Below are 25,088 nucleotides of genomic sequence, written 5' to 3'. Positions count from 1 at the left end.
TCAAACCACCTAACAATACCAACAACCCACCAACCACCTAACAGCCATATAGAAAGGTGGTTGCTATATGGTTGTTAGGTGGTTGCTGGGTGGTTGCTAGTGTATTGTTAGATGGTTGCTGAGCCTTTGTTATAGAGCTGTTAGGGGGTTCTAGATTGTTGCAACACCTAGGTGGTTGTTGGGATTGCTACTGTAGGCAATTCTTAGATGGTTATTAGGACGTTCTTGGTGGTTTCTAGATGGTTGTTAGGTGGTTGCTGGAGTTCTAGGTGGATGCTAGCCCCTTTGGTAGTTGTTAGGGTGTTTTGGATTGGTTCTAGAGAGTTATAGGTGGTTGCTATGTGGTAAATATAAAACCTAAGATTCACTATTAGTTTTCATTCGTACAACCTAGGAAACTCCACAAAAATATAATCACTGCATCTGATCTTTTTAAAGAAGAGCTTATGAACTTTCTCAACCTCTTACAGAAAGTGTAAATTAATGGCAAACTCTGCACACTGCAGCGTACATAAACTTAGTGGGTTATATGAGCTTAAAACTCTTAACGGCACCACTGAGAATCGTAGAACACACATACTCAACACAGCATACTGAAATTATGTGCAATCTTGAATAAGTCCACTGTGAGCTCTGTTGTCTGGGAACCTGGAAAATTCATCATTGGCGTCCGACTGGAAAAACACAGCAGTCTTTGAACTGCTGAATAAATGTGCGTCTGTGGCAGAATGAAGTACATCAGCAACTTTTTGCATCATTTATTCAGACATATTCTTTTTATTAAACTTTCAGATGCCCCAGATTTAGAATAAAGCAACAGTTTGGATCATGGATTTGGATGCAGAAAGACAAAAAAAGGGAGGAATGAGAGCCATTCTCACTGACCTCATGCAGTAACTAGCTGCAGATGCGAGAAAGAGCAGAGGGAATATAACCTTCAAAATATGAAATCATTTTTCTTTTCTAACGTTTACTCACTCTTTCCGTACCTCTCCCTCATTCCCCCTTTACTCTTTGCCAGGAAATAATTCAACAATTGATGTAGACTTGAGAAATACAAATTTATAGTGTTGTTCAAACCAGCGAGTGGTTGGATCAGGAGACAGAAAGTGAGAACGGACACAAAGGGCACTTTGAAGAGAAGGAATGAGGCAGAAAATAAGGGGGAAAGTGCAACCAAGGTCAGTGTCAAAGAGATTTATATATCCAGAGGATGACAGTGAAGTAGTCATGGAATTTTTGGGGGTTTATTTGTATAAAGGTTTATTGGCAAAAACAGTTTTGATTGATAAGCCACATTGTGGCATATACATAAAATGGACAAATTACAACAATAAATACACTTTTCAGATAATGCATCAAAAAGAACAATGCAAACTCACGACTATACAAGTACCGCCTCTCACCCTTCAAACATCTCTCCTTCTCTGACAGACAAACTTAGCACATGTCAAACATATAAAAAGTGGAAGGAACAGGCTATTTGTACAATGATAAACTACTGTGGACATAGTTGAGATGGAATGAACTGAGGTCTAAGTATCCTTCAGTCTCGTTCATACACACGGGTGCAGACAACATCTCCGGCTCTCATGGTCTGGAAAAATAAACATCAGAAACCGCCATCTAAGATTCATATCCGATGGGCTTAAACTTCACATGTTAAATATTCACATATCGAATTAGATCTTGTTCTCTAAATTCAAAGCATTGAGGGGCCTGTTTAGTGTAAGTGGCCTTAATGGGAGATGTGTGACTTCTAATAATGTGAACATCTACACATCATCAATCTAATGAGAACGAATGAACAACATATATCACTGTAAGGTGTTGAGCATTTTAAGATGCTGGTTGTAGTCTATAGTAAATGCTACTGGCATAATTCAGTTGCACGTATTCAAAGAGCTTGAATGTGTACTTACGAGAATCATCTGGCCATCATTGGTCAGTTCACGTGTCCATGATGTTTCAGGCCCCTCCCCCTTCTGCAGTGTCTGCTCACAAGTGATTTTACTGTCTGTTTCCCATTTGGGAAAACTCTAGAGGGGAAATTGAAATAGTTAGAAAACAACAAAGAGCTTGGATATTAATTTATTAATGTATTTATAGTCACATTAAAGGATTGCTTGCTGAAAACATGGATGGAAAAGTGAACTTTCACCATCAAATAAAGTTAGCATATTTAGTGTTAGTGTCATTTAGTGAGTTTAGTATTAGAAAATATAAATAACAATATAGTTTATAATATGTATTTATATTTTTTTCCAAGAGTAAACTTTATATATGATAGTAAATATTATAATACATTTCTGTATTATGTGTCTAGCAATTTACAGAGAGAAGAATATGATGTGTTGAGATGTAGGGAATGATGGATTGATGGGTGGGTGGTATTACTGTGCACGGGCGTCCATCCACCGTAGCCTCGTTGAAGGACTCGCCCACCGTGAAGGACACATGAGTGGTCCGCACGCTAGTGGAAGTCTGAATGGAGAGGCTTTCCCCTTGCTGTGAAATCTCAACAGCTGGTTTGGAGGCTGCCGCAACTGCAATCTTCCTCAGAAAGACATTTACGCCTGTAGAACACACCCACAAATGTGCTAAGAAATTAAAAGGCCATTTATCAAAGCCATTTTTCCTTACGGCCAATTTCCTGTGTTTAATGAGCATGTCCAATTTCCACGGGAATGTTTTACAAATTTAAACAGCGGTTGCATATTTATGCAATTAAAATTTGGTGCCCCAGTCTTAATGTTTACACCAAGGAATTTTTTTTAAATATTGAGTCAGACTGAATTCATTATATTTACTTTAGGGGCAACAGCATACTCAGTGTGCTTGAACTCCCTCTGGCGTGAATAATTGGGGTCGAGGGACGGTGTGTCTGCAGAGCCAAACGGCTGGCCGAGGGGCCCTGTGTCAGGGTTTGTGAGGCTAATCACAATCCCATGAGGAAGTCAAGCATAACATTGCTCCATGCAGCTTTCCATTTATTGAGCTTATGGTCAAACTGAGTCGCTTTTTTAATTTTATTTTTTTATTTTTTTTTGGTAACACTTTATTTTTATGGTCCACTTTAAACATTCTACATCTATAACTTTGCAACTTATCTGATAACACTATATTTTGATGGTCTCTCCAACAGACATTTTACTGACTATAGGCTTTGCAAGTAGGCCTACAGTACATGTCTGCTTATTCAACTAATCTGAACGCTAACACTCTACAGTCTACTAATACACCAATGAGGGTTAGTTGACATTACTTATAGAATGAGAAACTTCTAGAACTTCTTCTATACTTCTATGAATTTCTAAACTGGACCATCGAAATATCTTTTTTGGTTCGATTTATAGCAAACAACACGATTATAACAAAATGGCTAATTTAATATATTTTTTATTAAAACTTAATACAAAATATTTAAGTAGGCCAAAGTAATAATAACAAATATATAGGCCTACTACTTATCCAAGCACTTTTCTGACTTTTAATTAGACTTTTTTTCTTTCCTTTTTTACAAGGCAAAGTAACAACAGATTTTGCTTTCAACCATCACAACGTAGGCTATATCAAATAAAATGAACGAATACAAAGATCAAATGTGTTTTAAACTTAAAATTTTTTAATGATTTCTCCTTTTAATAATCTCAAACATTCTTTTTATAGCCTAATTAATAATCTTTAAAAACTCACCGAGTGCTTTCAATAGCTCCTCGAAGTTTTCTGAACTTTTCATTTTCCAGGATCCAGAAAAGTCAGCAAACGTTCGCTCCACGTTTGATTCCATGTTTCTTCTTAACTTTTCTTTTCTTTCAAACAGTTGTTTTGGATGGCTCTCCTCCTCTCATCTGCCGGCGTTCAGCAGTCTTTCTCTCTCTCAGATCAGCCTGTAAATGTGCGCTGAGTTCTCGACCAATCCGGAGCGTTTGCGCGAATTGCGCCCGTGCGGCGTTTCATTGGGCGGCCCCTCCTCGCGCACAGCGTGCTTCCAGTAAAGATCCAACTAGCCCCTATTTGCCCCACCATTTCCCTTGAGATATCGGGTCATTCTGCTAATTACCTCAATTACATCAACTTGCAACTTGCAGCACACTTACAAAACATCTTCCTTGTAAGTCTGATCAAAATGGATTATTATGTTCTGCAGTAAATTCTTTTAAATAATACATTACATTTAAAGGGATAGTTCACTTTTCAATTTTTGGTATGTTTTAGTTGATGTAAGTGTCTTTGTTTCCACAGAAGTTTCAATTTTGATATTTTTGGTCAAATCGTTCTTGTCTGTCTGTCAGCCATATAATGGAGGTCTATGGTCACCACCTCAAGAGCATGCACAGACAAGTCCAAATTAAACATGATTTAATAACTTGTAAATGTAAGTACACATTGATGGCCTAAGACACGAAACGAGCGGTTTGTGTGAGAAAACGAACAGTATTTATGTTGTTTTTACCTCTTGTTACCACAGCTTCAAAGCGCCCACACCCTCAGATCACTCAGATTCTTTGAGGTGGTGACCATAGGCCTGCATTATATGACTGATAGACATGAATGGTTTGACCTAAAAATATCAAAATTGAACAAACGAAAACAAAGACACCTACATCCGGATGCCCTTGAGGGCTAAATTCCCTTTAATTAAAATTTAGTAACATTTAGTTATGATTTGCTGAATTAGAAGGCATTCCATTATGTTTAGGAGTTTTTGTCAAAAAAAAAAAATGGAAATGCTGTAAAATACATGGAAACCCCCATATTCAGATCCCTTTCCCTCATATAAACATGCCAACAAAGACATCTCATGCTGAGCTTTGTTAGTATTCAAACCACAACAGTCAGCCATTGTCAGTCAATCATATCACAGCTTCAAATCTGGGCTCTTTTCTGTTCTGTCTCTTGCTGGGTGCTTCTGTAGACTCCTCTGTGTCTGTGGCCTAACAAGACTCTGGCTTTGAATTTGCACTTAAACCACTACTTGAGACTATAACAATATTCATTCAAATAATAGTATATTAATTATAAAGTAACTTTTCTGTTTGATTACATTAACCCTTTGAGGCAAATTTGCCTATAAGAAAGGATGAGATACTGTGACAGGCAACTGAATGAATGTTATACATTTCTTGACTATTGCCTGGTTCCACAGAAGCACCCGCGCCCTCAGAGTAGGCCTACTTGGACGTGACTGTGATTACTAGAGGTAAAAACGATATAAATACGATATAAATACTCGTTTTGTGTCTTAGGCCATCAATGTGTACTTACATTTACGAGTCATTAAATCATGTTTAATTTGGACTTCTCTGTGTATGCTCTTTAAGGTGGTGACCATAGACCTCCATTATATGACTGACAGACAAGAAAGGTTTGACCTAAAAATATCAAAATTGAAAATACTGTGGAAACAAAGACACCTAAATCTTGGATGCCCTTGAGGTAAGCTAAAACATATCAAAAATTAATTTCAAAGTGAACTATCCCTTTAAATAGCCTAATTTAACCAGGCCTAATCCTAGATTAATCCAAGCCCTGTCTGTGAAACCAAGGCTGTGGTAATCTGGAAGTAAAAAAGCTTCATCTTAAAATGCTTTGAAGACAAAATAGTGTTTTAATCAGTCTAAGGCCATGTTACAGACCCTGATTTCTGAGCTTTATTATTATTATTCATGTTATCAATATCCAAATGAATTTTGCCAACGGCCCATGACCTTAGTAAATGATGAAGTATCATCATTAGTTTTCTTTAATCAGTTCCATTGACTCTCTCTTTCTCTCACTTTGCTCTAATCTGCTTCACTTCATTTCGTTCTGTTCCTTTTGTGCACGTCTCCACATTCCTCATACAAATGCCGTGAAAGAAGCAGCGAGGAGACGAGAAGCAAATGGAGTGTTTGAGTGGCCAAAAGGGAACCAGGGAGGAGAGAAAGAATGAGGCCATGTAAACTGAAACCACATCCTCTTCTCCAAATGCTCGGAGGTAATTACCAGTCGATTCCTTAGCTTCTCCCCACCCGTCTCTTTTCTCTCCCTTTTGCCCCCTGATCCCCCCCACCACCAAGAACATTTCAACAAGTCTGGATAAGAAATGATATCCCTGGTAATGGAACAGAGGAAAAGCGGAGGGGGAAAACGAGTGAGAGAGAAAGAAGGAAACTGTATATTTTCAGCCAGAATGGAGACAGTGGCAAAAGTTCAAGCTGTTTTCTGGCTCTCCCTTTGAATGCTTCCCCTAAAAGCGCATCAGCAAGTCTTTCTTTGAAGTGGTCGAGTCAATAAAGCTACTTGAATTTGAATGAGAAAACAATCCTGATTCCACACTCACCTACTACTGACCCCATTATTCGGGAGACGGTGAGGAATTCATGTATGAAAGAGAAAGACAGCAAAGGAGGGGGAATTTTTTGACATAAAAAGTCAATTATTGGGAGACTAAGTGAGCCGTTTGTGATAACAATCACTGATGACCTAAGTCCGTATGCCATGTGAAGAGCCTTTCGTTTCACAAAACATAATAGGAGCTCAATGGGCCTAATGAATATGGTAGGGCAGGCTTAGTTACAATTCTTTAACGACCAACTTCTAAAATAAAGGGGGGAAAACAGCATTTAATTATTATTAATACTACAGGTGTAGCTATCTTAATTTATCATCTAATCAACAAAAATGCATTCCAGAGAATATTGTTGTAAAAGTAACCATTTAATAGGTTTTTGCTGTGTCCTTAATTTAAATGTTCATCTTGTTAGTCATCCTGCAGGTGAAATTTTACATAAAGTGTTATAAAACTTAAAAAAAATATGCTGAAAAATATCAAAATTAACATCAAGTTTGTTCCCCATGTAATCTCTCACTGAGGAATGGTTAACTTTAGCTCTTTATTTCCATCCTGTTAGTCCTGTTTTGTAAATGAAGCTAAAAGATGTTGTAAAAATCTATCAAATTAATAAATTTGCCTGAATTAATTTCTCTTTTGTGTGACTGAGCCACTTCTAGTTCGCAACTGTTTTTTAATCCATTTGGCGCCATCTAGAGTTCGCGAGATCACGTACAGGAACTGTCTGCTCAAACGATCGCATTTCCACACGAGCACAATTGATGGTAACACGGAGGAAACATGGCGAATCATCTTCGCTTCGTTGCTCGGACTGTCATGGTCCAGAACGGCAATGTCGATGCTGCATACGGCGCTCTGAGCAGGTATTTATCGGATGTCGAGTGATTTTGAGATCTATATATTTAAGAAGTGTCGTTATAAATCTAGAAACTGGTGTAACCCTATCATAATTACACGACACACATGTCAAGTGATGTAAACCTACCGTTACTGATCTGTTCTCAGTACGCTAGGTCATTTAGTTTATGCAACGGTGAATGCACTGCTGAAATTTAACGTTAGTTGCAGAGAGCCCTCACTCAAGACTTTGAACGAACCAGTAAATAAAAAAAAAAAAAAATAGAAGTAGGAGATGTTCCTGTTAACGCATAATAACATGATTAAAGAACATTAGTATGTTAAATAGTGAATGACAGGAGTTAGAGGTGTAAATTAGTGTTTTTAGTGTATTAGTGTTATTGTAGTATTTTCTATACGCTATTGTAGTTTATTAATATTGTAATTGATCTTTTATTATATATATATATATATATATATATATATATATATATATATATATATATATATATATATATATATATATAATTTTACAGTTAATTATTTCCAGTTATTAATATTCACACTTCAACTTAAACTTATTTCTTTCCTTCAACTTTGCTTTATATTTGCATAGTAGATTAAATGAAATAAAGTCAATCAAAAATTATTCGAGTTAGATGCATCATTGCAAGAAGTGTGTTAGGGGGTGCAGTTGAGTTGTAGTCATGCAATCTGGGGCATGGACATATGATCAAAACACTGATTATATCAAAACTCTTACCTCGGATCGGTTTTATAATCATACTTTCGCAATGCTTAAGCTTGGATTTGCTTTGAAAGGTTGCCTTGTTTTCAGCCATTTAACCAAATTATTCAGTAGGCTATTTCATGTGTACAGGTATTGTAATTATGTGCTCTTTTTCTCTGCAGAGTGCTGTCCTCAGACGGAATAATTGAATCTGTGAAACGTAAAAGAGACTATGAGAAACCCTGTCGTGAGCGACAGAGAAAGAGTTACGACAACTGTAAGAGAATCTACAACGCTGAGATGGCCCGCAAGTTATCATTCGTAGCAAGGTCACAAAGACAAGATCCATGGCTTGGATGTTAAGATGACATAAACTGACTGTTCATGTTGAGCACCAGATGAGTCATGCATTGTGATCTGCCTCAGAAGCATCTTTGGTGTTTTACAAAGATGAAGATCCACGTGTCAAAAAGGTCTTTGCAGGACTGTTCTATCATCACCTTATTTCTATCTTGTGTTCTGATATTGTAGGCTATAAACCATTGTATGTTTTTATTAATTATAAAAAGCTTTAAATCATAGGAATTTGTCATTTTTATTAAACATCACTAACAATAAATGCATTGTACATAAATATGAATTGTGTTTTATTGCATGTAAGACATATTATTTTCAGTGCTAGCAATTAAAGGGATAGTTCACTTTTAGCATTTTAGCTTACCTCAAGGGCATCAGAAATGTAGTGCGCTCGTAAATGTAAGTACACATTGATGGCCCAAGACACAAAACGAGGCATTTGTGTGATAAAACGAACAGTATTTATATCGTTTTTACCTCTTGTAACCACAGCCACGTCCAAGGGATCTAAGGGGGCACGGGCACTTCGGTCTGCGCAAGCGTCGGAAGTGATCTCTCGCGCTTTTAAATCAGTTATTTACACAGATTTCGGAAGTGTTATCTTTCACTGAAGATCTAAACATATTTAGATATACGTGAAATCACAATGGAAGATGATTTTGATATATCGACAGACAAATTTTAATTTTTTTCACAACCATATTTAGATCACTTCCGGCACTTGATCAGACCAAAGCGCCCACGCCCTCAGATCACTTGGACATGGCTGTGGTTACAAGAGGTAAAAACAATATAAATACTGTTCGTTTTCTCACACAAACCGCTCGTTTCGTGTCTTAGGCCATCAATGTGTATTTACATTTACGAGTCATTAAATCATGTTTAATTTGGACTTCTCTGTGCATGCTCTTTGAGGTGGTGACCATAGGCCTCCATTATATGACTGACAGACAAGAACAGTTTGACCTAAAAATATCAAAGTGGAAACAAAGACACCTACATCTTGGATACCCTTGAGGTAAGTTAAAACATACCAAAAAATTATTTCAAAGTGAACTATCCCTTTAAAATGTCCACATTGTGCAATGTTTAAAGTAGCAATAGCAAACCAATTTAAACAAATCCTAAACGAAGTGGGAACAGTGTAGTCACTCATTAATCTTATCTTTTCTCCATGCTAACAATTTGAAAATGCAGAAGGTCTGCTAAAACCTGAGACCTATCAGTGATTCTTTTATACCTACAAGTTTTGTTTATGTAGTCTGTCTACATTTTTAAATGACTGGTTAAATATTGGGGAAGTATTGTTAAACTCTATTGTCTGGTAAAGTGGAATAACCAGGGACTTTAAAAAAAAGAGACTAAACCAGACTGTATGTGTAATGAATGATCAAGGTATTAATCAATCTTTTTCCTTCTAAATATCACATAGGCTTGTGAGATTTTACTTATTGAAGTTATTGAAGTTACCAGTGTGATTACTGAAATGTTTTTTTCATGTATTCTCTAAGGTCTGTATTTGATATAAATGCAGTAACAGTTTGGTCATTTAGCCCGGCTTCCAGAAATGAAATATGGACACGTTCTGTGTTTGAGAAAGGTCTTTAACATGTCAATACATATGTTTTCTAGGGTACTCTGACAACTATGGTCAGTCACAGAGGTCATTGAAGTCTATAGTTTAAGGGACCATTTCTCAATTAAAGCCCTACTTTCCAGTTAGATTAAAGTGTAGCTCTCCTTGAGGGAAAGAACGTATTATCTTGATGTTTTGAGAGGACTCTCCTGTTAATAGTTAGAGCCTGGCCAAATCCATCCTTGGAAAAGCTGTGTGTCGGTGTGTGTTAGTCTTTTTAGGTACAGGTTAAGGAACCACTGCATTATTGGAGATTGACTGAGTTGTTGTTCGGGACATGTTGGCACCCAGCAACCCAAATCTGCGACCTTGAAGGTCACGAGTCACGACATGACTAACTTCAGGGTCAGAGTGTCCGCCGCATAATCGCTGGAGATACTCTTCAGTCAATCTGATATGTGTGGAAAATTACTGTTTATCTTATTCATAGCCAATAAGAATCACTCAACCTGAAGCAAGGGCATAGCTTAGACCTTGGTGAAGGGTGCAACTGTAAGCGGGGCAACCTACGAACTCCATGTGAGACTTGAAGCTGACTTCTGCTGATGAAACTGCAAACTATCTTCAGTAAAACTTTTCTTCAATTTATTATAATTCTGTCTCCAGGTCTTCATTCATCATATCTGGTTCTGGGTCTTTGACTGTTAATCCCCAATGTGACACATGAATGACAAGTCCTTGAGCAAAGATCAGTGAAATGTATGGCTCAATGTTTGAGTTCCAATGAGATGGCTCTGTCCACTTCTTATACTGTCTAAGCGCAAGAAGATGTGAAAGAGAGCTCAATTCAGTATTGGTGCGCTGTTTTCCTCAAGTAACTCATTCCCTTTCGCGTCTTCTTGAGCTTTAATATTTAAATTGGCAAGGCTGACGATGCAGCACTGTCGACTGTCCCAAGCGTTGTTCATATTTGTTCACACTTTTTAATTGCAGAATTCACAAAAATGTTACCAACTGTTAACTGGCGATTGACATCATTTCACGCTCGACGTGAAGGCAAAGTTGCCACCCGACACGAAGCATTGCTGAGAAATATAATGTAGCAATACACTGGCGAAGATATTTTATTAAGTAAAATGGCAGGGCAGTGTTGATGATCACGTGCTTCAATGGCTACATTCACTCTGTCAGTCCAAATCCGATTATTTTTGTAAACGATTGGCTTTTTTCCAGGCTGTCTTCTCCACCGGTTTCAAAACTCTGAGAGTAGCCAATGAAAACAGTGCATTAATATGGTGCTTAAACTGACTGGAATTTATGGTTTAAATGCACATTTTCCAGCCAGTCAGAATCACGTATTCAGACTGAGCATGGTATAAGGATGTTTAAAGGTACATATTTAAAAAAGTGTAATGTTAAATGTAGCAAGATTGTTAAATAGCATTATTATAAAGTTTCAATTCCAGCTTTTGACAAATGCTTTAAAGAAGTAGTTCACTTTTAACAAAAACTTTTGGTGATAATTTACTCACCCCCATGTCATCCAAGATGCCCATGTCTTTCTTTCTTCAGTCGAAAAGAAATTAAGGTTTTTGATGAAAACATTCCAGGATTTTTCTCCATATAATGGACTTCAATGGGAACCAAACGGTTCAAGGTCCAAAAGACAGTTTCAGTGCAAACTGCAAACTGTTCAAAGGGCTTTAAACGATTCCAGACGTTGAATAAGGGTCTTATCTTGCGAAACGATCACTCATTTCAAAAATAAATAACAAAGTTTAATTTTTTTAAGCTCTAATGCTCGCTCTGTTCTGTGATGCGAGTTTGTGACTCTCCTGTTCGAACTCATTCATCAAAATGAACGAATCTTTTTTCGAGTCAATTCGTTCATTTCGTTCGTTGAATTAACCAAACGACTCGGAAAAAGATTTGTTTATTGTGATGAACGAGTTCAAACAGGAGAGTCACGAACGCGCACCACAGAACAGAGCAAGGCGAGCATTTGAGCTTATAAAACTTAAACTTTGTTATTTATTTTTAAAATGACCGATCGTTTCGCTTGATAAGACCCTTATTCATCATCTGGTGTTGTTTAAAGCCCTTTGAAGCTGCACGGAAACTCTCATTTGGACCCCATTGAAGTCCGTTATATGGAGAAAATCCTGGAATGTTTTCCTCAAAAACTTTAATTTCTTTCCGACTGAAGACAGAATGACATGGACAACTTGGATGACACGGGGGTGAGTAAATTATCAGCAAAAGCATTTTTTTTTTTTAAAAGTGAACTACTAACTAGGGGGTTGTTAAATACCACAGCAAGTTTGTATTTGATAACCTTATTGTTTAAGGTTAAGTTAATGGGTAAACTGCCTATTCTCATGTCATCTATCACTTAAAATACTTTCATTACCAGAAGAAACTAACCATTAATAAATTGTTAAAAAAGAAACTAATATCTAAACAACATTATTGTATTTATATCAAAGCAACCCGTGATTTGTGACAAACAATTCTTCAGTCTGAAATTTGGGCATGCTCAGTGACCAGACTAAGAAAAAGCTGAACTGCATTGAACTGGATGGGACTTATAGTAAGAGTTCAAGGTCTCTGTGATATATGGGGGATGGGTCTGGTCATTAAGTTCAACCCAACGTATAGCTGGATGGGGGAAGTGTTGTGTTTTCCATGCGGTCATGTTTGCATTTAAGCCTACTACAGAAAAAATGTAAGATGTGCCTCTCCTGTTGCTTCAGTTTTTTTGGGGCTAAACAATGTCATTCACAATATCCTTTTTTTTTTTTTTCACTACAGAGTTGTGTATTTACACACTCTTAGAAAAAAAGGTACAAAAGCTGTCACTGGGGAGGTGCCACAGTGACAGCTTTTGTACCTTTTTTTCTGAGAGTGCAGTCAACGTTTAAACGATTTCCTGTTTTTATTGTATCCAAAAGCTCTGTTTGATTGGTATAGTTGTGCATGTTGAAGTGTGCGCTGGCTGAAAAATATCCTAAGCTGTGTGAAAGCATTCTGCCCCAGGGTTCAGATATTCTTGTTTGTAAACCAGGGGGATGGGCTGCTGGTTTAGTGAGTTCATAGCGGTTCATATGGATGGAGCCTCTCCTTCATGCTACACTGTGAAATCCACAATGAACCAGTAAGTGAAAAACAAGGAGGAGTTTAACGTATGCAGTAAAGAGGATATCCCTTTTATATATTTATTTAATTTCAGTTTATGATTTTTTAGTTTACTATTATTATTTAATTTTTTGATTTCATGTTTTTTTAAGAAAACATTCATTATTTATTTAGTTTTTAAGAAAATAATCTTAATATTAACTCTAATAATTGTAACTGATATGTTTATTTGGGGGGGGGGGTCAATACTTCAAGGAAATCAATAATTTTATTCAGCAAGGATTCAATTGATCAAAAGTTATAATTTTAAAAAAATTCTATTTAAAAAAATGTTTCGGGTTGACAATAATAATTAATATTTTTTTGAGCATCAAAACAGCATATTAGAACGATTTATGAAGGATCATTTGAAACTGAAGACTGGATGCTGAAAATTCAGCTTTGCATCAGGAATAAATAGGGCTGTCAAACGATTAATCGTGATTAGTCACTGTAACGGTCACCAGGTGGAGTGCCCTTGAGAGTCACTAGAGGGCACTCCACACCAGATAAGACTATGTTTCACACAAACTACATTTCCCAGAACTCACTGCCCGGACTCATCATCACTGATCACATTCACCTGTACCTCATTCACTGATTCCATTCACCTGTGTCTCATCCTGTTAGTGTGTCTATATATACCTTGTGTTCACGTTCAGTGTTTGCGAAGTCTTGTTTAAGTGTTACACTGCATTTCTGAGCGGTTTTCCGTGTTTGGTTTCTGGTTTATGACTTTGGATTGTTTTTTGGATTTTGATTATTGCTGCCTGCCCTGACCTCTGCCTGTTTCCCGGATTCCCACTGTGTTTCCTCCATTGTCCTGTCTGCTAATTCTTGACCCTGCCTGTACGACTAATCTTAAATAAAGCTGCATTTGGATCTTCATCTACAAGCCTCAGAGCAGTTCGTAACAGTCACATCCAAAATAAAAGTTTGTGTTTACATAATATATGAGTGCACTGTATATGTATATTTAAGAAATATTTTCATGTATATTGATTTGTATATAATTTATATTATATATATATAAATATTTTATATATATAAATAATTTTTTTTCTTAAATATACATGCATGTGTGTATTTATATATATACAAAATAATTATACACCATGCACCCACATAGGCCTATATTAAACACAAACTTTTATTTTGGATGCGATTAATTGCGATTAATCGTTTGACAGCCCTAGGAATAAACTACATTTTCAAATTATTATTATTATTTTTTTAATAATATTTCACAATGTTACTCCTTTTTTTGTTATATTTTTAATCTAATAAATGCCTCTGAGAGCATAAGACACTTATTTTAAAAACATTACAAATCTTATATTCATTAGGCATATACTGTATATTAATACATATATAAAACTAAAATACAAATTTGTAAAAACCTATATAAGCATATTTAAAAATAACTGTAAAATAACTAAAACTGAAATAGTTATAAACTAAAAAAATATACATGTACAAAATAAAAACTATAGTATTTCAGTGATATTAAAATAACACTGATGTCAGCTAAAAACCCATATATTTTTGACTTAATCAAGTGCAAGTTTTAGTCATCTACAGATGAGCCTTAACGTGCCCAGCTTCCAATAGAGTCGTGATTATCATTGTGACTGAGGGTATTGATTTTAAGAATGTAGAGCATGGTTAACATGTGACCTATATTCTGTTGTGTGCGTTGGCTGCTGACCTACAGGTGGGCAACAACAACAGAGCTGCAGAAAGCTGAATCGGTCACCTTCAATGGTTTACAGATTGAAAAAGTGAATACGCTTTCAATGCATTCATGTGTGATGCAGACAGAATAAAAATGTAAAATGAAAGGTTCTATTCACAGTAATTCTGTAATGTCCATAGTTATCTAACTATAATCTGATTTTGGATTCAGAATACAATAAAAATATGTACCAAATCTTTATGTCACACAGTAAGTCTTCAGTGCTGGCTCAAAGTGAATTCATATGCCCTGAAAGACTCACAATTACTCTTGAAAGTGCAAAAAAGTGTTGGCTTTAATTCATTTTAATTTGTCAACAGGTTCCACATAACTGGATTACGTTAAAAAAAACATAATTTGTTCATGTTACTTCAACATAATAGAATTATGTAATTTTAAATTCCCCAATTTAAGTAGTTTCAACGTGAATTTTTAAAGGCTTCCTGATATGATTCAAAGGCATTTTATTATATTCATTCATTCATTTATATTTCATTTGATTCTGTGACTTTTAATTAAATTGATCGACTTTAGCTAGCTATTTGTTAGCAGAAGCACAGAATCTTGAATGCTAAGATTTACATACTCCTTCACGCAATTCAATTGAAAATAATGAAATCAGTCGACAGCCAAACAAAATGCTCCACTCTTCTCCACAATGGTAAGCCACTGTAATTTAAATGGTTTAATAATTCCTATGTAATTTAACATTAAACTTTATTACACACTATCAAGGCTTCCCCTTTTCTAAATTTCTCAAAAAAACATAAAATAACACTTAATTTTAACATTTATTCTCTCTTAATTCAACCATATGCAAAGCATGCTGGGAACTAAAAGCACTGCCCAGTTTCAGTTAAGGCAACACAAATCAATCATGTAATCCAACACAAACGGATTAAGTAAACCTAAATTGTTCGTAGATTTAAGCAGATTGAACACAATAAAATTAAGTTCGGGCAAAATGGCAGTCGGCTCGCACTATACTGCCACCCTCTGGATGTACATATTTTTTTTACTTAACATAAATGTTTTGTGTTTAGACAACACATTAGGATTTTGTACTGTTAAGTTGAGACACAATTACATAGACCTTAACAGAAAAAAACACAATTATTAAACTATATATAAATATATTATGTAAAGTGCACAACCTCCCTGAGTAACCATGAAACAAGCCAAAGTCCAGAATACAATGCAATGTATATAATATTGCCTGGTAATTTCACTGACCACAGGGAGCAGACTCATGAGCTCATTTGGTTTGAATGAAACGGAGCCACTAACAGTTGTTGTTTTGAGCTGCATTTGTCTTTTTTTGTGTGTCAGACTAACAATAGTCTGCTAAAGGAAAGTTCACCAACACACACTTTGACAATGATCCACATTTGAAAGTCTAAAATATTAAGAAGTCAAAGGTGAGTGGATTATGCAATGACTTTTTTTTAAAGGGGTCTCTTGTGAAATTTTTGGGACACAATACTTCATCTTGCAAAATGCATTTTCATGTGACACCAGTGTTATTTTAGTATTAATGAGATACAATTATGTTTTTTTTTAATTAGTTTTTTATTTTGAAATGTTCCATTTTATATATTAAAATATATTAAAATTATATTAATAAAAAAATATAAATGCCTATATTATTATTTTTTCTTTGAGTGTAGTTATTTTAGTAGCTACATTCAGTTTCAGTTTATTTACCATTTATTTTGGTTGAAGCAATACATATTTATTCTAGATATCAATTCTAGTCTAGATTTTTCGACAAAACACATTTTTAATTTTTTTTTTTTTGCAACGTAAATATGTCATTAATAGGTAATAAATAATGTAATTAGAAGTATCATGTTGCTGTGGTTACTTCTAAAATAATTTGAGGGTCATCTAAAATAGAACGTTTTCGGTAAATTTTGTTATGTTCCAAACAAACTGTCACGGGTACCAACTCTTGCTAATGTGGAATAACGAGCACCGTCTGTATAACGTGATTCAATCTGTAGTATCTGCCTTTCCACTCGAATGCCACGTGCGAAGAGCGGGGTGTGCAAACATGTGAGGCCGACCAATCCCGACTCAGATACTTATGGATTGGTTCTACTTTCTGTCCAATCAGCTACTCGACTTTGATCTTTCTGCCAATGGGAGCGCAGCCTGCCTTGGCTTTTATCCAGCACGTGTAGCGAATGCGATTCACATGTTGTCCCTCGCTGTAGACTGACGTGACGTCACGTGAGTAGAGAAAGGAAGAGGATAGAACAATCTCTCAGGACAGGACAATACTGCGAACGACGAAGACGTCGACACACAATCTTATTAAGCATTAGATTGTATGAAACTACTTTTAGGCGTACGCACAACAGGTCAGATTGTGTCAGTGGAGCTAGGTTGTTGTGGTACCGACCCAGAAACGACCGAGTATTAAGGTAAGGGAATTATTAATTATTAATAGTAATATTTTTTTACATCTAAAAGAATGTTAATAAATATCTCCGTTATATTCCAGAAATGCTAGCTGCTACACGTGTTTGGCATCTCGCTTGATGTGTGTTTACACCACGTTGAGCTGCATTATCCCTTTGTTTTGCCAGTTTATGTCTGTCATCATGGCATAATTGCAATTTGAAATAATTTGAAAATTAGGAAATTAGCTTACATATCCATTACAACCTGAGACTGGTGAGCATATACATTTGATCAAGTTCTCTTACGGTGATATTTTCCGTTGTTCCCCCCCACATGTGGTTGATGTTTTATTATTACTTTTAAAATGATTTTCATGTTTATGTGAAGAAAATTTAATTTTTTCAATATATAGGGAAAAAAAATCCCGTTTCAATAATATTTCTATGTATTGGCTTAAAAGCTAACGTTTTTATGGATTGTTATGCGTCACACCCCACATAACGTTACGTTCCAAGAGCTTAGTCAACTCCGCATAAATAATAATGTTCTTTAAATGTTTAATATTTACGTGTTACATGTATTCATGTTGCAAAAGCTTTTATCCAATATGTCTTTCTTCCTCTATACCGATATTTTTTATATCACCAAGCAGTCCATCTGGTGAAAGTTAATTTGTCTTAATGGCACCGCCTAGCTGTTTATTTTTTATGAGCCACATGCCCTCAGAGTGTTTTCGTCAATTCTGAAACCCTACACTGTATTTATAGCTGTCCGTCTAAACAACATTGTAAGGTATAGTCATTATAGGCATGCACATAGCATATTCATGTGCTTTTCAAAACTCCTATGTTTTTTTCTTCTTAAAATACAGACCATATGTGGTATTGCGGCCTTTGACCTAGTGAAAGGAACATGGCGTGCTGTTCTTCATGGATAGAGTTATTTTTTTAAACAGGATAATTGTGGAATCTCCACGATCTTGCTTTCTACTTTGGACTGTATCCCGTGTTCCTGTATTCTTTTTTTTTTGTCCACACTGTCTGTTCCCAATTGTTTGTTTGGTGCTAGCACCTCTCTTGTTTCTTGACTTACAACATTTTAGTCTGTCACCTCAATAATAAGGGTTATTTTAGTCCAGTTAAGCCAACATATACACGTTTGCATGTACTATACTGTACTGTAGACACACATTGTGTTTTCATGTTTTATGGGGACATAATGATTTTTATACTGAACAAACTATATTCTATCCCCCCCCTACATTAACCCTACTCATAAAACCCTACCCTGCGTTTTTACATTTTCAAAAAACATCTTCGTATGATTTATAAGCTGTTTCCCTCATGGGGACCAAAAATGTCCTGACACGCATTTCGGATATTGCCATCTTTGTGGGGTTTGTAGGGTAAAACCATAATGTAGGGTTTACCAGGCCGCACACACACACATTCCACTCACTAACTCCCTCTCTCTCTCTCTCTCTCTCTCTCTCTCTCTCTCTCTCTCTCTCTCTCTCTCTCTCTCTCTCTCTCTCTCTCTCTCTCACATACACACACACATTCCATTCACTCCACCCACTCACTCTCTCATAAATTATTTTCTTTGAAATTTTTTATTCATCAAAGAATCCTGAAAAATTGTATCAGCATAAGGAAAAGGATCCTTGTAAAAGGATATAAAAGGTTTCCGCTATTTTCAACATTAATAAAAATAAGAAATATTTTTGCAATAAGACACTTTCAACTCTTAATTAGCCTACAACACACTTTTGCAAAGTAGTTAGATGGTAATTTAGTCATTTTTAAACTATTGTAGAGCCTCAACCCTACTCCTGGAGAGTTTATATCAAACCTGCTTCAGTCTGTGATTATTCAAGTGATCCTGAAGAGCTTGACTAGCTGGTTCAGGTGTGTTTGATTCAGGTTGGAATATATCTCTGCAGGACAGTGGACCTCCAGGAGCAGAGTCGAAGACCTATGCTCTAAGTCATTCTAGCAGTTTTAACAAGGATTTGCAACCCTAGTGTCCAAAACATTCCAGTCAACCGGCCCTTTCCCCTGTTGTGCTTTTTGTTAACATTCTCTCTTCTGTATTTCCTCATAATTTTCTGCTGCCTTGTTCCCTTGAGAGAAATCATTTGCTCGCATCAGTTCAGCTCATTTCAGCCCATCGCTCTTCAGCTTTGAACAATCTGCCACCTCACACATATCTGTTTTCTCACATTTCAGTGATGCTGTCACCGGGGAGTCCTTCCAAATGGCAAATGCAATATTCCCTCTCCTCGACCCCCAGTTCTCTCCAGTACAGTGAGAGTGACCAGACGGAGGACGAATCTGAGGTCTTCACCTCTGAGAGTAAAGCCGCAGGAGTTGCGCCTGATCCAAAGCTATTCTCCTTGGCCAACGGGAGCTCTCAAAATTCCAAATCGACTCTCACCTTTGTGAACCAGAAGAGTGATAGAGTTGAAATTGGTCAAACTGGATGTTTCTCGGCATCTCCAGCTTACAACAGTGAGAACCCAGCGCCATATGAAAGGATTCCCACAGAGGGAGACCTGAGGTTTGCACGCAAAGTAAGTCTGAAAATCTCTTTACCCTGTGATTTGTTCGTGCGTTCTGCTTCTCTTGTATTTTGCATTAGTGTCAGCCTACGATTAATGACTTTTTTTGAGTATGCCTTGAGCAAGAAGTATTTAAATAAGGAATATTGTGATGTGTGATCCACTTATTTCAGATAAGATCCACTTATTTCAGTCGAGTAGTTTTTAATGAGCCTTACATGCAAACCGTACATTTTAGGCCGCTGTACCTTTAAGCGCCCCTTTCAAATGTGAAATGCACACCATTACTAAGCACATTCTCTCACACATCAGCTTGTGAGTGGCTGTCATGTGAAATAGTTTGGTAAATGGGCCATCCTTCTATATAAGCCTCTTTGCATCCCATTGTGACAGAGAAACACAAACCAATATGTGTTGAAAATGTTATGAACAAATCAGATCTGATCACCTAGTGGTATCATTTACTTACAGTTCTGGGTGGTCATGTTGATACATTGGTCTGTGTGCAACTTTTTAATAATACAAAGCTTTGGAAATTCAGAATGAGTCATGTTTAGGGGCGAAGCACTGAAGGTGCGTAGGCACTAACTTGATCTGTTAGTGTTCTTCTTCCTCTCTTGAAGTCTTAAGGCAGTCCATTCCTTTAAAATGACACAGTTTTTAAATGTTGTGTGTTTTTAATGTTTTAATCTAATTTCTTTTACAGTGTTCAGACCTGCACGGGTACATCAGGCCTCTGTTGGGGCTGTTGAATGGGTTGAAAACAGGTCGATATGAAAAAGGTAATGCATTAAAAAAAATCTATATACACTACCTTTCAAAAATGGGGCCAATAAGATAAAAAAAACAACTTTTATTCTTTAAGATTGCATTGAATTGATACAAAATGACAGTAAACATTTATAATGTTACAAAAGATTTCTATTTCAAATAAATGCCGTTTTTTTTACATTTTCCATTCATCAAAGAAAATTCAGCTTGATCATCAAAGGAATAAATTATATTTTTAAATATTAACAAAATAACATTTTTAGTATTATTTGTAGTATATATTTATATTTATATTATTTGTAGTATAAATATATACTTTTTAGTATTATATTATTTGATTAAAGTTTTGATTTCAAATAAACACAGACTTGATGATCATAAGATAATTCTTTCAAAAAATGTTTAAAAAAAATTCCAAACATGTGAATGGTAGTGTATGTCCACACCTTATGTAATTTTTTTTATCCATTTTATTTATTAATTTGTTTCTTTTTTGGCAGGTTTGAGCACATTTCAGCAGAGTGTTGCCATGGATAGATTGCGAAGGATTGTGGGTGTTCTACAAAAACCTGACCTTGGGTATTTTATTTTATTCTGTTCAACAATCCATTTCTCTGCATCATATTAAAATGCATATAATGCCTTTTATTAAATCTTATTTGTCTTCTATACCTCCATAGGGAGAAGTATATGGGCACTATTCTGCAGTTGGAGATGATGTTAAAGGCTTGGTTCCCTCAGGTGAGGCCTCAGCATCGCGATGGCACCCCTTCATTCCAAAACTTTATGACTAGTCTGCCTCCACGCTGGAATCAGGACCAGTTACATATTCCTGTAAAGGTAAGCGGAAAGAAGTGCTTTGAAACAAAACAAACAACAAGTTTTTTCTCGGTTCAAAAAGTTTTTCCACTTAAAGGGATAATTCACCCCAAAATTAAACTTGTATCATTATTTACTCTCTTATGTTGCTCCAAACTTGTAAGACTTCCGTTCATCTTCGGAATGAAGATGAAATCTGAGAGCTTTCAGATTGAATTTAGGCTTTTAATTTCATATAAACATTCATCAATTCACACATCAGTTGTGGTAAACGGAAGCTCAAGCATGTTCGCGTGACATGCAAGAACCAATGAGGTTGATTCTCACGTTTCGATTGAGCTTCTGTTTATGTTCGCTGATCAATGTTTATATGTGAATAAAATAGGGCTGTAGTCAACCAAAGAAATCTTTAGTCGACCAAAGTCTGGTCCTGCGCAACGATTAGTCGACTAAAAACCCAAATAGCCTAAAAAACAATCATAATAATAGGCTGTATAGTTGGAAGGCATATAGGCTTATATTCGTTTTGTTACATTATTAGTGTACAAATAAAAACAAAAAACATTAAGAAAACACAATCTATTGAGTCAGCATGATAAAGCCGTTAAAGGGCCTGCTCACGTCTTTTGCGCGCTCAAATTCGATTTCAAATGTTTTTTATTTTATTATATTTTTTTTTTAAAGTGCGTCCACGCAGCATCGAGATAAAAACATCTGAACTTTTCCAGAATGCCATATTGGTCGTCGAGCTATGGTAAGTTAGCTTTAGGTCGCATAGCTTGCACTCCACAGTCTTGTCGTCTTTTTTTTTTGTAAAACGCAGCCAGACAAAATATTTAGATTTCTTGGACATTTTGTCGACTAAAGCCAAAACAAGTAGCGTTCTAACTGAATGAATACAGCAAATCTACCTATATTACTTAATGAGCGAGAAGCACCAGCGCAGCCAGCCACAGGTGCAGTTCCCGAGTGTTCCATGTGGTGCGCTAAAACTGTGGCGCTGTTACAAAAATATCTTAAATTATCAAAGCATTTAAAGTTGGGGATAAAACATAGGATCATTATATTTAGAATACAGTAATAAATAACTGCTTATAAAGGAATAAATATCAAGGAGTAAATCAATAAAAATGTCGACTAAACGATTAGTCGACTAAACGGCTAAAGTTGACAGCCCTAGAATAAAAGCCTAAATGAAGCATTGTGATATCAGGGCCTTTACAATCTACAACAATCTTGAATGGTTTAATTCCTCATCAAAACCCTTTTTCTTACAGAAACGCAGATTAAGTTGGTCAGACTCTGACTCGCAAAGTTCCTCAAGCAGCAAACGTATTCTACAGGACGATCGAGGACCAAGCCCCAGCGATACTAGCTCATGGCTCAGCAACTCTGAAACCACATTTAGCGAACTCGAAGACAGTGCAATCTGTACTAATCAAAGTAAAATGACACCTGAATCCAAACACATCAAAAACAGCCATCTTCAAGTTCAGCAAAAGACAAACTCCTTAAACGAAACCCCTGTGACTGCGAAAGGAAGACCGCCTCCGCTTGTAATACCACCATCAGCCACAGATGGCAGCATTTTGTTTATGCAGGATTGGTCGGTGTCCTCCACGACTCCTACTTCTGACCCACCAGCAGACTTGATTATAAGTGGGAAAGATTTGGGCGAATCCGTAAAAGGAGAGGGGCCAGAAAAACAGGTTAATTGTAAACGTCATTGCACAGAGATGTTAAACACATAATGTTTTGAAGTTTCTCGCATTTAAAGGAATGGCCGTTTTTTTTTTCCAGCCTGTTGATATTGGAAAATCATTGTTTTTCACAAAGTGAAAAGTGTTGTTCAGTTACTCGGACTTTACCTTCTGCCACAACACAGAAGTTATCATATGTACAGTATGGCATAAGATTTGTTTTTATAAGATTATAGATTCTACATTTCTTAAATCCTAAGAGGTCAGAGATGTGTCTTAAAATACGTGCTTGAGCCATATGGTCAACCGGTGAAACATGCACAGATATCACTCTACTGCACTGCCTTTCATGATAACACAAGCTTCCGACAATATTTATGAAGCTAGAAGAATAGTCTGATAAAACATCCAGACAATATACCTTAATAATGTCCTTTTGACTTGAATTGAGAACCACTTTGAGCAATGAATGGAATAGATTTGTGGTATGGGAGGATATTTTCGAGGCAGTTTTATTTATTACTTCTTTACTTGAACATTCTGTGATCTTATAAGCAGCCTTAAAATGACCCTTGAGAGTCCGAACATGTGGGCCATTTTAATTGCTCAATGTTGTATTTTTATTAAGTTACAGAGAGCCAAACAACTGATGGGATGCATCATGAAGTGTTATTCTATAATCTGGGAAGCAAATGGTCATTTATTGAAAATTTTCTTGCCAAACACACAGTTTGCACATTTATGTTGTTCTGCTTCCATATTGTAATAGTTTTGTCACAGAAATCTAGGTTTTTGTTTTAGACAATTGCACAGCTGTTCCCTTCTACTCGCCTAAAAAAAGTCCTTTTCCATTTAAAATTAGTTTTGAAAATCAGCATTGTAATTATTAACCATTCTCTAAAATATAATGTTCAAGTTAATTCGAGTATGTGGAGTGTCCCACACTGTAAAGATCACAATGAGGAAGATAAGACTTTTATTTACCTTTTTGTAGAAATTAGAGATACATTATTTAGCTTCACGCATGTAGTCACAGCTGTACGAGTATTGTGAAATTAAATGAGTTGTTGCCATCATAATGGAGATTGTACTATTGTACTAAGGGAAAAGTGCATATGAAGATATATTGATTAACATTAAAATGCACTTAACAGCTTCATGTAATTGTGAAGGTACAATTTTGAGGAAAATATATTTTTTAAATAAATAAAAAAATCTTCCTCAAAATTAAAAAAGTCAGGCATTGTAGCACTGTTCTTATTTTCTGTTGATTGTTTTGAACCCATTTTCTTTTACTGTTAATATATCAAAGTTTTTCCGTCAAGGTTGCTGAAATGTTTTTCAACGTTCCACTTTTTGATATCATTAAATGTTTCAAAGTTTCTTATATTGTTATTTGCAGTCTCTTTCTTTTTTATTGTCTTTCTTTTTAGACATCAGTTATGGCATAGCCTATATAGAGCAAAAAATATAAATGGAAATATATTTTAAATATACATTACGATAGCATTCAAAACTTTGGGGTCAGAACCATTTTTTAAAATGTTTTTTGAAAGCTGCATTTTTTTATTTAACATTTTATTTACAGTTAAAAAGTAATATTGTGACATTTTAATATATTTCAAACTATAATTTATTCTTGTGATGGCAAAGCTGAAATTTCAGCATTATTACTCCAGTCTTCAGTGTCACATGATCCTTCAAAAATCGTATTAATATGCTTTTTTGGTGCTTAATATTATTTTTTTTTAGCAATGTTGAAAACAGTTGTGCTGCTTAATATTTTTGTAGAAACTTAAAAAAAATTAATTGAAATTTTGATTAATTGAAAGTTCAAGTATTTATTTCAAATAGTTTTTGTAACAATGTTAGGTCTTTACTGTCACTTTGTTTTGTATATTAAATATTTATATAGTCCAAAATATATTTAGCATATATTGGTATACATATGACCAGGATAAATATATATATATTGTCTGTATTTAACTTCATAAAAGTGTTCTTGATAGCTATTAATATGATTAACGTGACTGTTGCCAGTTGTATAACAACCACATATTTCTCGAGTGTTCTATCTGAACATGAC

General features: G+C 35.7%; 3 protein-coding genes across 3 annotated transcripts; 2 read left to right on the top strand and 1 right to left on the bottom strand.

The window, feature by feature from the left end:
* Positions 1-1,228: 1,228 nt before the first annotated feature.
* crabp2b (cellular retinoic acid binding protein 2, b) lies at positions 1,229-4,064 on the bottom strand. The gene is made up of 4 exons (XM_039678347.2): positions 3,697-4,064; positions 2,398-2,576; positions 1,923-2,039; positions 1,229-1,597 (listed from the first exon to the last, which is right to left on the bottom strand). The coding sequence occupies exons 1-4, from the start codon at positions 3,788-3,790 to the stop codon at positions 1,547-1,549; spliced, it is 441 nt and encodes a 146-aa protein (XP_039534281.1). The 5' UTR covers positions 3,791-4,064; the 3' UTR covers positions 1,229-1,546.
* A 2,977-nt stretch (positions 4,065-7,041) lies between these two features.
* Positions 7,042-8,485, top strand: mrps21 (mitochondrial ribosomal protein S21). Its single transcript, XM_039678346.2, has 2 exons — positions 7,042-7,200; positions 8,087-8,485. The coding sequence occupies exons 1-2, from the start codon at positions 7,118-7,120 to the stop codon at positions 8,265-8,267; spliced, it is 264 nt and encodes an 87-aa protein (XP_039534280.2). The 5' UTR covers positions 7,042-7,117; the 3' UTR covers positions 8,268-8,485.
* Positions 8,486-16,957: 8,472 nt separating this feature from the next.
* ciarta (circadian associated repressor of transcription a) lies at positions 16,958-23,261 on the top strand. Its single transcript, XM_039678934.2, has 6 exons — positions 16,958-17,172; positions 19,381-19,724; positions 20,419-20,494; positions 20,984-21,062; positions 21,164-21,323; positions 22,580-23,261. Exons 2-6 carry the CDS (start codon positions 19,383-19,385, stop codon positions 23,051-23,053), a joined length of 1,131 nt encoding a protein of 376 aa, XP_039534868.2. The 5' UTR covers positions 16,958-17,172; positions 19,381-19,382; the 3' UTR covers positions 23,054-23,261.
* Positions 23,262-25,088: the final 1,827 nt, after the last annotated feature.

Source organism: Pimephales promelas, chromosome 18 (genome assembly GCF_988280905.1).
Source record: "Pimephales promelas chromosome 18, fPimPro1.hap1.1, whole genome shotgun sequence".
Classification (NCBI taxonomy): Eukaryota; Metazoa; Chordata; class Actinopteri; order Cypriniformes; family Leuciscidae; genus Pimephales; species Pimephales promelas.
The sequence above is the reverse complement of the archived record's forward strand: the minus strand, read 5'-3'. Positions and strand labels throughout refer to the sequence as shown.